The 14,114-nt window shown below is 40.1% G+C and overlaps 1 protein-coding gene across 4 annotated transcripts in view; it reads right to left on the minus strand.

The window, feature by feature from the left end:
* syt16 (synaptotagmin 16) overlaps nt 1-14,114 on the minus strand; it is a 28,127-nt gene that overhangs the window by 7,831 nt on the left and 6,182 nt on the right. For 3 of the 4 annotated variants that reach the window (XM_023952033.1, XM_023952032.1, XM_023952031.1), the window contains exons 2-3: nt 9,541-9,783; nt 3,060-3,290 (exon numbers count right to left, since the gene is read on the minus strand). In XM_023952033.1, the coding sequence (XP_023807801.1) occupies nt 3,060-3,290; nt 9,541-9,783 (474 nt within the window). The remainder of the gene's footprint in view (nt 1-3,059; nt 3,291-9,540; nt 9,784-14,114) is intronic. The other variant, XM_023952034.1, reaches the window with a different exon arrangement.

Here is a 14,114-nt window from a genome sequence, read left to right on the forward strand (position 1 = left end):
CGTTAAAGTGCTTTCATTCCTTCAGTTAGTGACAGAACCCAGACCCAAAGAAGCATTACAGATGAGTCCTGCTGTCTCCAGCGTTTCTGATTCCACACAACTAAAAGCTGAAAGTCGCTTTAGTCGTTTCTGCAGACTCCTGTTTGACTGTGATCACTCGCAGAAGTCCATAAATGCATGAAGCAGCATGAATGGGAGTTTACTGTCGACCTTCAGCTCCTACAAAAACTCTGCACCAGAACATTCTGTTCCTTTTCAGGAAGTTACCGATTTCATTCTCTAAATTCACAGCTTTGTTACAGGCTTAGACATTTGCTCTGGTGTTATAAAAAACCTTTACTTCAGCTTAAACATGGTCAAGAAGAGACTTTTAAACCAAGCAGGATGATGACGATGAGCTGGAAGATCTTATCCTTTGTTTGACTTCTTTCTTGGAAGCAAAACGTCTCTGATGTTTGATGTTGCAGACATTTCTTCTCCGGTTTTGCATTTTGTTAAAGTTAGGTTTCCCTAGAAAGCACCATTTTTATATTCTCGTTTAAAGATACCCAATACAGACGATCCGGTTTGGGGATCTGGATTTGTGAACTGAGGAACATCGTGTTTTGGAAATAAGACCTGTCCAGATAAAACGGGATCTGAAAAACGGTAGAAGAGATATATTTATATATTTATTCAGTTTTTGCTGTTCTTCATTGGCTGTCTTTCAAAAGCTGAATCTGCCTTAACGTGGGCTTGCATCATTAAGAAAAACAATTCCAAAAGAGTAAATCTGTACTTTGGTTTGTTCTCTTTGACTGAATAAAATGGGTTTTGAAGTGTTTACATGGAGATCTTTCTGTCTGCAGCAATCACAGACATTTAAGAATAATCTGCATTAAAAAACCTCCTGTTCTGCTTCATGAGGAGTTCAGTGGAGAAAAACAGGCCAACTGACTCATTTGCTTTTTGTTGTGTGTGTGTGTGTGTGTGTGTGTGTGTGTGTGTCGTGTGTAACGGCTGCATCTGTGTGTAAACCGATCTCAGAGGAACTCTTGGTTTATTGTCTTTTAAAGCATTTTTATTTTAACTTTAATGACTCCAATCATCAAAGTGTTCCCAGTGGTCTATTAGTTATGATCAGGATGTTTTTAGCCAAAATAAAAAATCCTTTCATCTTCTAGGACATAGTTTCTGAAGAGCAGCAGGAGTCCATCCATCCATAATGCATCTCTGTTCTATAAAACACCACAAATCCCTGAACTATTATAGTACTGATCATGCAAAAGTGTTTGGTCCTCCCCTGTCCTTCTGCTGTAATGGTATATTCCAGTTTACAGCAAGTCCAGAGACTCACATGTTAGACACCATAAGCAGAATTACCAGACTGAGCGTTTTTTATTCTGACTCTGCGAGTAAACGTTGCTTTAGGTGGATGGACATAATATGCGCGGGTTTGGCATCCGTTCTGGAGCTTTCAGTTCCTGTTTGAAACGCCTTTCAAGCAGGAATCTGCGGTCTGGGGAGAGGCAGGTGACTGACAGGCAGTGCTTCACTTCCTCACCTGCCGTCATGAGATCTAAAGCTGACTGATAGTAAAATTAATGTGTTTACCTGTTCCATAAAAGCAATGTATAAGTTTGATTTGAATCATTTGAATCATTTTTTTCTTAAAATTCGCTATTTTGCCGAATTCCTGTTTAATTTCAGCGCCAGGCTGCAATCTGTGTCACACAAGAGATGACGTAATCCTGAGTGAGTCGGGTTGATTGTTCCTTTAGTTAACTCAGGGTATGCTAATAATGTAAAGCTTATTATTGTTTGTTTGACATTCCAGACATTTTAATTCCATTTCCTCCCTTTCTATTTGATAGTTCATGCATTTCACTTCAGAACCGACTTGAAGCTGCGCTGAAAAAACCAACCGAGGCAGAAAAACAACTGAGCTTTCTGTTAAATTATTATAAACAATAGATCATTGGTTTATGAATGCATATATAAGTTTTTGGGAAGGCTTTTACTGTTGGTGTTGCACAAAATTCCTTTTAATACATAATTAGAAAAACAAAAAGCACTTTTCAGAGTCATCTTAGGTAATAGGCTGCTTGATTTAGGTCTTAATGTTTTATTTAACACTTTTATATTCACAGTTACATGTTTTTAAAAATCAAACTCCTCTTTATTATGTTTCACAGGACATTTGCTTTTATTTTACCTCACCTAAATTCATTAAAAGTAAAAATAGAAGAACAATTCCCACTTTAGTTCCTGATAGGCTAATAAGTTACTCTAGAACATCTATAGTGTTTAATTATTTGTGTTTTTTAACTTTCCTTATTTAATTTTTTTTAATATTTCAGCAAAACATAAAAGAGAAATAGAAAAGTTCAATAGGAATCCTTTATTTCATGTTTTTCTCTGACTACAAAAATGGTGGCTATAATATCATTAAAAATGTGTTAAAGTTGGACTTTCAATCCAATCAGGCAGTAATAAATAATGGAGGATTAATTACTGCTAATTAATAATAATATTTTAGGTGTTTTTTTGAGGGGTCTGGTGGTCTTTGGAGGACTTTTAGGATGGAAAACCCTGAATCTGGCAACACTGCCAGAGATCAAATGATGATTCAAAGCAGTTTTTAAAAAGTGGTCAAATGAAGCAGAGTGATCCAAGTGACTGTGAAAAGAGAAAAAGGCAAAGAGAAAGGAGGACATTTGTTGCCAAACTTCCAAAAGTGCTGGAAGACAAATGAAATAGGAAAAACGAGAACAGATTTTCTAAGCTCTTAGTCTTTTAAATAAATTAATAAGGAATAGACAGAAATGTGTTTTTTGTTCCTTCTAAGAAGTGAGGGATTAACAAAGTAAAAGTAATTTATCTAATATAAAATAAATTTCTTTAACATTTGAATGGGATTTCAGTTTTTAAATTCCTATAAAAACATTTGGATTCTTCACATTGATGTTGCCTAAAAGTGAACCAGTAAGGAGGTCATTCAACATTTTACCCTTTAGGTAAAAAAGCAGCACCAAGAATTTAAAAGCACTTTGACTTATTCAGTGTTCTGGGTTTGATACCTTCACAGTCAGACGGCTCAGTGCTGCCCTCTTCCTGCTCTGACAGGCGGGTAAATTTGTTGCGCCGGCTCAGTGGCAGATGAGTCTGACGGGATGTCTCTGGACCGCCGCTTGCTGGCGCCACACGAAAACTTTGTGGGCGAGACGCAGAGATCTCAAACTGCTTCAGGACCTCGTCTTCGCTGTCAGAGGAGCTGGAGGCAGCATCACCGTCGTAACCATAGCTGCTCACTGGAGGCAGGAAAGCAGCACAAGCAGACACAGAGATGGATATGTAGCAACACTGACATGTTTGAGTCCAGCTCCTTTGTTTGTATGTTCTCATAACCTGGTTAACAGAGAAGAAACTTCCAAGTCGACTGTCTACAAAAAGAAAGATCAGGTGAGATAAAGACCCACTATGATAAGAAGAGGATTTATGGTGCTTTTAACATGTGTGAACATGTGTTCTTTATTAAGACTGTTGTGCATCAGAAGCAAAAGAAAAAATGAGACTTGAAAACATCCTATTTGTGAAAGAAAATACGCTGGGTGGGCCGCTCTGAGCTCTCAGCAATGGGGAGGGGAAGGGGGGCGGATTGCTCCACACCGACAGTTTTGCCCACAACTGAAAGGACGAACTCCTGCCTCTTTTGTAAAAGTTTGGCTAAAAACGGCATCATCATAATTAAAATACCACTGGGTACACTTTGAAAATGGATCAAAAGATGATGGGAGTGGCACTTAAAAGTAAAAACTGAGCTGTTGACCAGCATGACTGAACAAAGGTAACTTTATTCTGAAAATCCAGCTCAGCTCTGTTATGGAATTCCTTTTAAAAACTAAGACAAAACATTTAGGCAGTAAGAAAAGTGTTTAACATGAAAGTTGACAGATGTCCTCATGCATTCATAGAACGGTGATGCATTTAACTGCTGCTTTGTTGAAGATAATTGTGTAATTTTGTGTTCAGAGCACACACACACATACACACAGACACAGGCGTGTGCATATCCAAAGTGTTGCGGATCATGTTGAGCATCATGATCATTGAAATCAGGAGCACTAACCCAACCCATGCATGTGTTTTTCCAGTGGAAGCTCCTTCTGCTTGACATGTACTGTTACACATCTGTGTGATGTCACACTCCAGTGGACCGCTACACACTAATGCAATGTCACAAAGCGTTACACACATCCTACTGTGCTTCTCCCTTTCTCTGCTCTCTTTGTCGATCTGCTCACCTGGCAGGTGTGAACCGATTCCCTTAATAAACCTGAGGAGGCCTCAAGCTGGAGCAGGGTGTGAGTTTGCATCTGTACTGGTCGGTGTCTGTCATTTTCTTTTCCTCGGGAGCCTTATCCTTTGTTCGTTTTTTCAGTTTAGGATTGCTCTTTCTGATTTGTGGGCTATTTTTTTATTGATGGTTTGATAAAAGAGTAGGAAGAAGCTGCTGACTCCAACAATCAGCTGTTTCACTGACTTGTTTAAAGTTTTCCAAAGGTTCCAAACCCCTTATTATTTTTGCACTACTATTTTATTTAGTTTTCGGACATTTCAATCTGTGTTCCTCAGACTTTCTGATGTTCGTCTTCATGTGATACGGCTCTACTTTGGCTCCTCCCTAGACTGAGGTGAGCGTGCCCATGTGGCTGTTACATACATGTAAAAAATAGAATATCATTAAACAAAAATCCGTGTTGATTGAGTTAAAAAAAGCAAGCTGTATCTTATAAAGTGTTATTACACAGAAAGGGGTCTGCAACTTTTAAAAGAGCCACTTGTATCCATTTCTTTATTGATATTTTGTGAAGCCATTAGGCTAATTATTTATAAAATTATCTTGTAAATATTTACATAATTGAATTGTAAGAGTATTATATTCGTCTATGTAAAGCAATTTTTACTTATTTTACTCGAAACAGCAGCGCACACAAGTTCCTTTCAAAATAAAATACACCCAGTGTCAATAAGCTCCTCCTGCTGCTGCAGCAGATTTAGTTGAATCAAACATTAAACATGACGACATCAGGTTAGAATCCGTTCCCTTTTTTTAAATCGACTTATTTAAATGCAATTCTATACTTTAAAAACATCGAACAGCAACAAGTCTGTTGTGCAGCAGAGGATAGTCTTAAACTTTTTCTAAACCACTAAAAAACGTAATGAACTAAAACAGAATAACCAGAACTACAACCCCATTTATTGAAATTGTTAACATTTTTTCTCCAAAAGCCTCAGAGCCACGATGGAGGGATAAAAGAGCAGCTTGTCTTTCTGGAGGCTTAGCTTCTATACCCTTAGGCTTCCCTTCACCTATGTTCAAATGTGTTTAGTCTACTCTGTGATTGTATAACCGACCGACTCAGACTGAGGAAGAACTGAATGACTCAGGAAAGCTTTGCAGCCGTTTGGACATAATTCATTGATCAAGTTGTGACAAAATATTGTAATTTTCTGCCACACAGAATTGTGCTTTTATCAGCCATTTACTCTCATTTACAAAACCTATAGACCTGAAACATGAATGCATCATAATTCTATATCCTCTCTTCTTCCCGTTCTCAGCTGCACTTGGGAACGCTATTTACTGCAAAAAAGCGTAAATATTGCGAAAAGCAATTCTTACACATTCCCCTGAAAAAAACACCCAGTGTTGGAGGAGTCTGAGGATATCAAGAAGTTGCGTTATTCTGTGCTGGAGGAGGTTAAAGGAGAAGGTTAAAGGTGTTTTAGTCTGTCCTCCCCATCATTAGCTGACACAAACATGGCTTGATCACCTTCATCCCAAACTCAATTTTCACATTAAACACGTCAAAAACCATATTACATAAAATTATTCTGACAGTAGAAACTCTTACCTGGGAGTCTCCGAAGGAGATTCAGAACCGGACTTTCTGTTTGTCAAAGGAACTGACCGAAATGAAAGAGACCTCACCTGTCTGCAGGTGAGACGGCAGCAATCCTGCTGACTGTTTGCTCACAGACTGACGCAGACTCCACCAACAGATCAAATATTACGCAGATTAAGAGCCAGTTCCTCTATTTGTATTCCGTTTTCCATGTGACGTGAATGTTTGACTGCATTTGAGTTGACTGACATCTTTTGTTGTCAACTAAGGTATAAATATCAGTTAAAAAAACAATGTTTAATGCTCATGTTGGTTTCTCCCAGCTAAGTAACAAAGACCTTTACAGTATTTTATTTTACGTAAAAGTTTATTAGATTTTTTTTCCTCTCTTTTTTTCACAATTTGTTAATTGATTTTTGTATTTGCAAACAGGTAAATGAATCTAATGAATGAATCTGGTGCACAGGTGGAAAGGTTGAATTGAAGAAATGTTTCTGTTTTGAAGGTTTTAATCCTGTTTTATATGTTACTCAGACAGGAACTCAGAAATTAAATATTATAAATTCTGGAAGTGTGGAACCATCACTCAGAGAGTTTAGAGGTCTTCTCTTAGTACTAGAACCTTTTCTTCAGATAAAGTTTTCATAAATAATCTAGTCAAGCATGAGAGGGTTCAGACATTTAGAGTAACTGGGGAGATCTTCAGATTAAATCTGTCATCCAGATTCTAGGATGTTCACGACAGAAAAGACAGGAATCATCTAGAAGACTGATAGCCATCTAACCTGAGGTTTGTTCTGAGCGCGTGCAGTGTGTTTGTAAAGTGGGAGGAAGAAAAAAGAAGTTCTGAAAAGCAGCTGAAACACAAACATGTAAAATGAACACTTTTATTACTTTACTTTACCAAGAGGAGTGTTTTATAAAATCACGCATTAGTTGTAGTCAAAAAGCAGCAGCTGGAAGGTATTTACAACCTCACATCCATTCACTCGCACACACAGTGGTGGTTGATTGTGTTTTGAGGTTTTGGGTTTGTCAATTTTTAGGTTTGTTGGGTTACAGTGGAGGAAGTAAGTATTTAAACCACTAGTAACCATTAAGAGTTCTGCTACACACAGACTCTCCAAATCAATCTAAATGAACCACATCTGTTTGAACTAATCACCTGTAGAAAAGTCACCTTTGCACAAAATCAGTCCATCAGTCAGACTCCAAACTCTCCACCGTGGACTTCAGAATTTTCAGTGGATATAACCCTTGTGCTATCCTAGGCACTTTAACATTGGGAGTTGGGTCAACTAGACCCACTAGACAGTGCTCTGAACATTTTTTCTTCAATGATTTGTGATCTTCACTGGTGTCCATGGATTACATGAAATCTTTCCACCTTTATCCACCTTTGTTATGGTAGGGAGAACACGTCAATGGAAGGGTGGGGTCATCTAAGATAGCACAAGGGTTAAGGGAGAAGATTGTAGACCTGCACAAGACCACGATGGACTACAAAACCATCAGCAAGAAAGCCAGAGGTTAAGGTGACAACTGTTGGTGCAACATGACCATCAATCCATCTATAGGTCTGGGGCTCCAAACCAGATCTGACCTGGTGGGGTTTCCATGATCATGAGAACAGTGAGAAATCGGCCTACAACAACCCAGCTGGAGTTAGTTGATGATCTCCAAGCAGCTGAAACTGGTCAGCAATAAAATCATAGGTAAGACCTTACACCACAATGGTTTAACATCTGTCAGAGCTCACAAAGTTCCCCTTCTTAAGAAGGCACATGTGCCGGCCAACCTGAAGTTTGAGAGAAGGTGCTGTGGTGAGATGAGGCCAACATGGAGCTCTTTGGCATCAAATCAACCCGTCGTGTTTGGAGGAAGAGAAATGCTGCCTATGACCCCAAAAACACCATCCCCACTGTGAAGCATGGAGGTAGAAAGTATTGGGGTGTTTTCTGCACTGGGCTACTTCACTGTGGATGGGAGGATGAGCGGAGCTATGTACTACAAATCCTGAGTCAGAACCCCCCTTCCGTCCACTAGCAGGCTTAAAATGGGTCATGCCCCCCCCTGTCTGCTTTAAAAAAAGTGGATTCTTCCCCTCTCCCTCCCCACGAACACTTAATGTAAAAAATAAATAAAAAATAATAATAAACAAAAAGTTTTTTTTTTCTTTTTCAAATTTGCACTCTGATTTTTCGAAGTTAAACAACCTCTTTTTGTGATAGTAAAACCTGCCCAACACAAAAGCCCTTCAGCTCTAATCTGTTTGCTCAGTTGTTGGACAGAACAAGTTAAAAAATAAATTAATAAAAGGAGAAGTGCTTTTCTTTATGTTTGTGTGCTCTGATGCACAAAAGCTTACAATAAAATGTAAGAAAGGACTTTTTGTTTTAGCATGACCTTTTTAAAGTTGTAAAGCCAATGTTGTTATGTATTAATGTATTATTATTAATAGCGCTGGCATCGAGTATAGCAACAGTAGCCGTAGTGGTAGGCGAAGAATTCAGATCGGGCCATATAGAAAACCTATGGAAGCTCAGAGTTGCTAAGCAACAGCCACCAAATCTGAATGATCTAGAAGTCATTTGTAGAGAAGAGTGGACCAGAATTCCTCCTGATATGTGCAGAAACCTGATCATCAACTACAAGAGATGTCTGACCTCTGTGCTCCACAAGTCTTTCCAGCTTAAGGATATACTTTTTTCTCAATGAAATGCAAAAAAAATGGATGTAAATTCTTTAAAGTCGGCTTCTTGATTTTCTTTGTGATTTTCTATGTCACTGTTCCAATGAACCTACCGTTAGGAAGACAACATTTCTTTTTAAGTGGACCGTCTTAAGGACAACAAGATGAGCATGGGGTTCTTATACTTATTTCCTTCATTTCAGAGTTGATTTATGTATCAGTGTCACCTTTACAGAACCTTCTGACATATGTCTCCATCTACCCATGATCTGTCTCTGTCTTCTCATGTCTCCTGCAGAAGGCTTCTGCTAGCATGATAAAGCTGGATTCCTGAGTTTGTCCATGAAATAAAGTTTGTTTTATGAAATGAAATTTAAATAAAAATCAGGAACTAGAAAATCCTTTATTCAGATCTTTTGTAATTAACAGTTTTAGAAATGTAATAAGAAGATGCTGCACTGCCACTTTTTAAAGGACGCCATCTGATGGTGGACTGATCTTCTAAAACCTCTCCCGCCTCCCTCCGTCTTAGGGTTCCCACCTGACTCGTTGACTCCCCCCAGGTGTCTGAAGGAGCGTTTCTACCTGCTGCTGTGAGGCTGCATAACCAGAGCTGCTCCCAGTCAACTTTGTTTATCTCAGTCACTTTAAAACATGTGTGCAATTTTTAACCACATTATGATGACCCCTACTGCAATTCCCTTTTATTTTGCTCTTTCTGTAAGCTTTGGAAAATATGCGACACATTTCATTTGTGCAAACTTATCCTGCTCTACTTCTACCTGTAATGCTGCAACACTGGACTTCTTGCATTGCGGGACGAGTGAAGGATTATCTTATATCCTCTTATCTTAAAAACGTCACCTGCTGTCATGATAAAAACCAGCTCTGATGAAAATTGTTCCAAACAGAAGCGCAGATGGAAAAAGTCCTGAGAGGACCTCCTCAGTCACTCACCGAGACCCTGCAGGACTCCCTGCCGTCTCCTCTTGTGGCGGCCATGTTGCTCCAAGCAGGGCAGCCCGCCGACACGGGAGAAGCACAGCTTCTTGTTGATGAAGAGGAAGAGGATGGCCAGCGCCACGATGAAGACGCCCACGGCGGACAGGAAGCCGATGGCCTCAGGGGTGACTGGCAGCAGGAGGGGGAGGGAGAGAGGACACACAATGACACACTGATCAGACAACACAAACAGACAGCCTGGATATACACACACACACACACACACAGTACGCATGGTACACGTAAGCCACACAGACAGAACGAGGGCAGTTTAGTACGTTGGTTAGCCTCTGTGCCCTGCTCAAGGGCACAGTCAGTCAGTGTTACAAAAGAACTAAACAGTCAGTGTTGGAACGTGGTCTTTGAACAGGCAGCTTTCTGCCTTGCTCAAGAACATTTGAAACACTTTAACAAGTCCGTAAAGCAGAGGTTTGGTGTCTTTCCTTCCTCTTTTCAAAACACAGTAGGGGAAAATCCGTCGTCTTCCACCTCCGAGGAAAAGCTGAGGAAGCAGTGATACACGTTTCATTCCCACGGGGAGGAGGCGCTGGTTCAAACTCCAGCTCAGGCACGTGCACAGGACTTTAGAGGGGCAGGGGCTCAAAGTCAGAAAAGGGCAGCAAAAGCAAAAAAAAAAGTCTTTTAAACAATGTGTAAAATAAGTACAATTTTAAAATAAAATACATATAGATAACTCCTCAGCTATGATATATGTGTAAGTAAAAATGATACAATTGTCTAGTCCAGCACAATATATCACAAATTTATTGTTATCGCGAGATCAAGCTGTGCAATATGCATATTGCAATACATGGTTACCTTAAATGTGCTAAAACGATCTTATGGCAGCTTGAAGTATTTAATGAATCAAATAAAGCCATTAATGGATTTGACCAATCAGAAAGACCCCTTCGTGTTGTTGACCAATAAGATGGAGCCCTTTTATGTTAGATGTTGGCCCCCTACGTAGACGAGGGTCATTTGGAGAATAACTTTTAAACTGTTTCAGTGAAATGGAAATTTGTTATTGGTTGTTTTGCTATTTGAGTAAATCCCGTAAGTTCTATCGTCATCGCAATATTGATCACTTATGTTGCGAGTTTTCCTCATGTTGTGCAGCCCTACAAGTTATTTATTTCTTTAATTTAAACAAATTGTCAACATAAGTCCCCTTTATCATAGACTTGGAAGACTTTAAAGCAAAAAAAACTGGAGGCTGTTAATAGTGGCACAATGTGCTGCAGGCATAATCAACATGAATCAAGTAGTTCAGTTATTCAGTGGTGTTTTTGGTCATGTTCTGTCTCCTGTCAATCACTCCAGGTTCAAGGTAGCCCTTGTGCTATCCTAGTCACTTTAATGTTGGGAGTTGGGTCATCTAGACCCACTAGACAGTGCTCTGAACCTTTTTTCTTCACTGGTGTCCATGGATTACATGAAAACTTTCCACCTTTATCCACCTTTGTCATGGTAGAGAGAACACGTCAATGTAAGTGTGGAGTCATCTAAGATAGCACAAGGGTTAAACATCCACAGCTGTCTTATTCCTCAGTATATAGAAGTGTGTGGTCTTCAGTTCTACATTGTCGGGTCATCTGCCTGCCTTATCCCTTCTTTGTTTCTCCACTGCTTTTGTCCTGATTGAGTTCATTTTATTAAATGTTTTATCCAGTTTGTCTCTTTTACATTTTATCCTCTAAACACTTTTGGTAAGTTAGGAAAGATTTGAATGTAAAATATCATGAAACTGAATGATACAGAATTTAAAGAAGGCATTTTCTAATCCGAAAGTATTATATTAAACAGATACATTTAGTGTCAGGCCTGCAGCGAGGAAGCTTTGAGCTCCCCATGAATACGGTTCATTTATTTGGAAAATTCAACAGTTGTTTCATTTCACACTAAGAACCCAGCTTCCTGTCCCGGCACAATCAGCTCTATTAAAGAGACGCGACACGTTCAGTCGTCTGGCAATAGCAGAAACTGGCTTATAGCCTATAGAGCAGTTTTCTGTACTATTAACTATGTTTAAGCTAATTCAAAACTAGTTAGACCAAAACTAACAGGCTCTGTCAGCGTCACGTCTTCAGTTCTGTGTGGGGCAGCAGTTTGTCTCGCTGTCCTCTCTGCAGAGACACAAGAAAAGAAGATCAGAACCCCAATATTCCAAGAAAATGGGTTTGATAGAATATTGTGGGGCTCTTGTACACCAACATTTTTTTCTTGTATCTCTAACAGGAATTTATAAATGTTATTACAAATAAAAACTTAAAAAAAGAGGGCATTAGGGCACTTTCTATTATGAACGATAAAAATGCTCTTTGAAAAAAAATCATGTTGGTGACAGAAACTAAGCTGGGGGGCCACAAGCTCCCTGCTCTGAGATCTAAACAGGAAAGGGGGCGGGGTTGCTCCATGCCAAAAGTCCCGCCCACAATTCAGAGGTCCTAGAAAACAACTTTTTGTTTTGTTTCGTTTACATGTTTTTAGCTAAAAACTGTATTATCCTAATCAAAGCTAGGAACGCTTTGAAAAAACTGTAGATCAAAAGATGATCAGAGTGGGTCTTTAAAACTCATCAACATGCCTGAGTTCTAAGTGTGTTTTCATCCTCTTCCATCGCTTAGGTGCAGAAAACTTAACTTGGGGTCATGTGACCCGCAAGTCCGGGAGAAGAAAAGGCTGGGGAGTGAGCAGCTCCACGTGAGGAGAGCACACTGACGGGAGCTTCAGGGGACCAAGAGATGAGAAGGGAGTAGCAGAACACGGCCATAAGTGTGACTGAAACTTTCGGCCTTCTCGTTTCCATGGAAACAGCCTCACTGGGTCACTCTTTCATGGCCCCGTTGGTGTTACAGCAAAGCTTACCACTCTGTGCTGCCGTAAGGAGAAAAACTGGAAGAAGGTGACATTTCTGTGAAGGTATCTGGACAAACCTTGAATGGAAACTGACGCTTGCTCACATTCAACTGATTCTTACACAAATACTTTTTTCTGCAGGTACGGTCTGATCAAACCCCATTTTAAGATGATAATTTTTTTTTAATCAGGTTTTTCCTCTTTTCTTCCGATTTATGAGTCAGCAGAGACGAAACCAACTGATCCAAAGACTAGAGTGGCACTTCCATCCCACATGCAGAGGCTCAGGACCTGTAAAACATTCTTTGTTTGTTGAGATTCCTAGAACAGTTTTCTCCTCCATTCAAAAGCTGCAGCTTACATTTCCAAACACACTTTTTTTTTAAATATATAATTTCTCAATCCTACAATCTCATATTTTTCCCGCTCATGCGAACCCTCACGATGCTACACAGAGCCCTCCCAGCCTGGACTGAGATCGCCGACTGGGGTTGGGATGGAAGCTTGAATCAACCCAGAAACTCTGCATGTTTTCATTCTCACATGCACATCCCTGAAAATCACAGTCTCCCTGGAAACGCTCCAGCAGCTCTATTAAAATATAATGAACGTGCTTTTTCCCTCCCACGTGCAAGAAGGTTTCATGTTACCATGGCGCCATCAGGATGTCTGCGCCGATTGGCCAGACCGACGCAGGATGTCAGGATGACACACATAGATGAAGCATTTAAGGAAACAAACAAACCAACATAAACAGTCTGATGTGGTTCTGTGTGGGGGCGCTCGCCGGGTTTTGGTTCCCGCCAGCTGAAAACCTCCATCCCCCGTGCTGCTGTGATATAACCAACCTCCATGACAGAGCACCAACTGCAGCAGAAGGGCCTTCCACTGCATGGAAACACCTTTTACTGAAACATACGTGTGCATGGCGCTGGTGTCAAAGCGCCACCTGCTGGGGGCAAGCGGCAACAGACAACACACCTTGGCTTTGGTCTGAGGAGCAGATCTTCATTTTGTGATCTTCACTGTAACCGTCCAACCTTAGATGTGAAACATACACATCTCCACCTGTGCAGGTGTGCATGGATGACGGGAGAAGCAGCAGAAACTCAGTTTCCCAACATGCAATTGTCAGGATACCTCATGTCAATAAAGGTTGCTAAAACTGGTTTATGGTTTTCTCAAATATACTTTGGTTCTGATTTAGCTTCACTCTGTTTTTGTAAGTACAAGAACTCAAATAAAAAATGTGCGAGATGTTGCACTGTTTTTGTTTTTCCAGAGAAAAAAGACATTTTGAGCAACAAAAACCAAAAAGACAAAAACTGTTGCCAAACTGTCTGCAGAGTTTGTTGTTCTTTTAGGGGCTATCTGCTGGTGCAGTGCTTAGCTTGAATCCCAGATGGATCTTTCTATGATGAGTTTGCATGTTCTCCTCATGGGTTTATGGGTTTCGTCCAGCGTCCCACCACAGTCCAAAAACATGCTTCATATGCATTGATGTTTCTACAATGCCACTAGATGTGTGTATGTGTGTGTGGCCCTGCAGCAGACTGGTGACCCGCTTAGGGTGAATGCCCAACAGTAGCTGGGTAATCTCCAACAACCCTATTCAGCAGGTTCTGAAGATGGATAGATGGTTCTTCTGACTTTTGCACTATATGCAAGCA

This window comes from Oryzias latipes, chromosome 22 (genome assembly GCF_002234675.1).
Source record: "Oryzias latipes chromosome 22, ASM223467v1".
NCBI lineage: Eukaryota > Metazoa > Chordata > Actinopteri > Beloniformes > Adrianichthyidae > Oryzias > Oryzias latipes.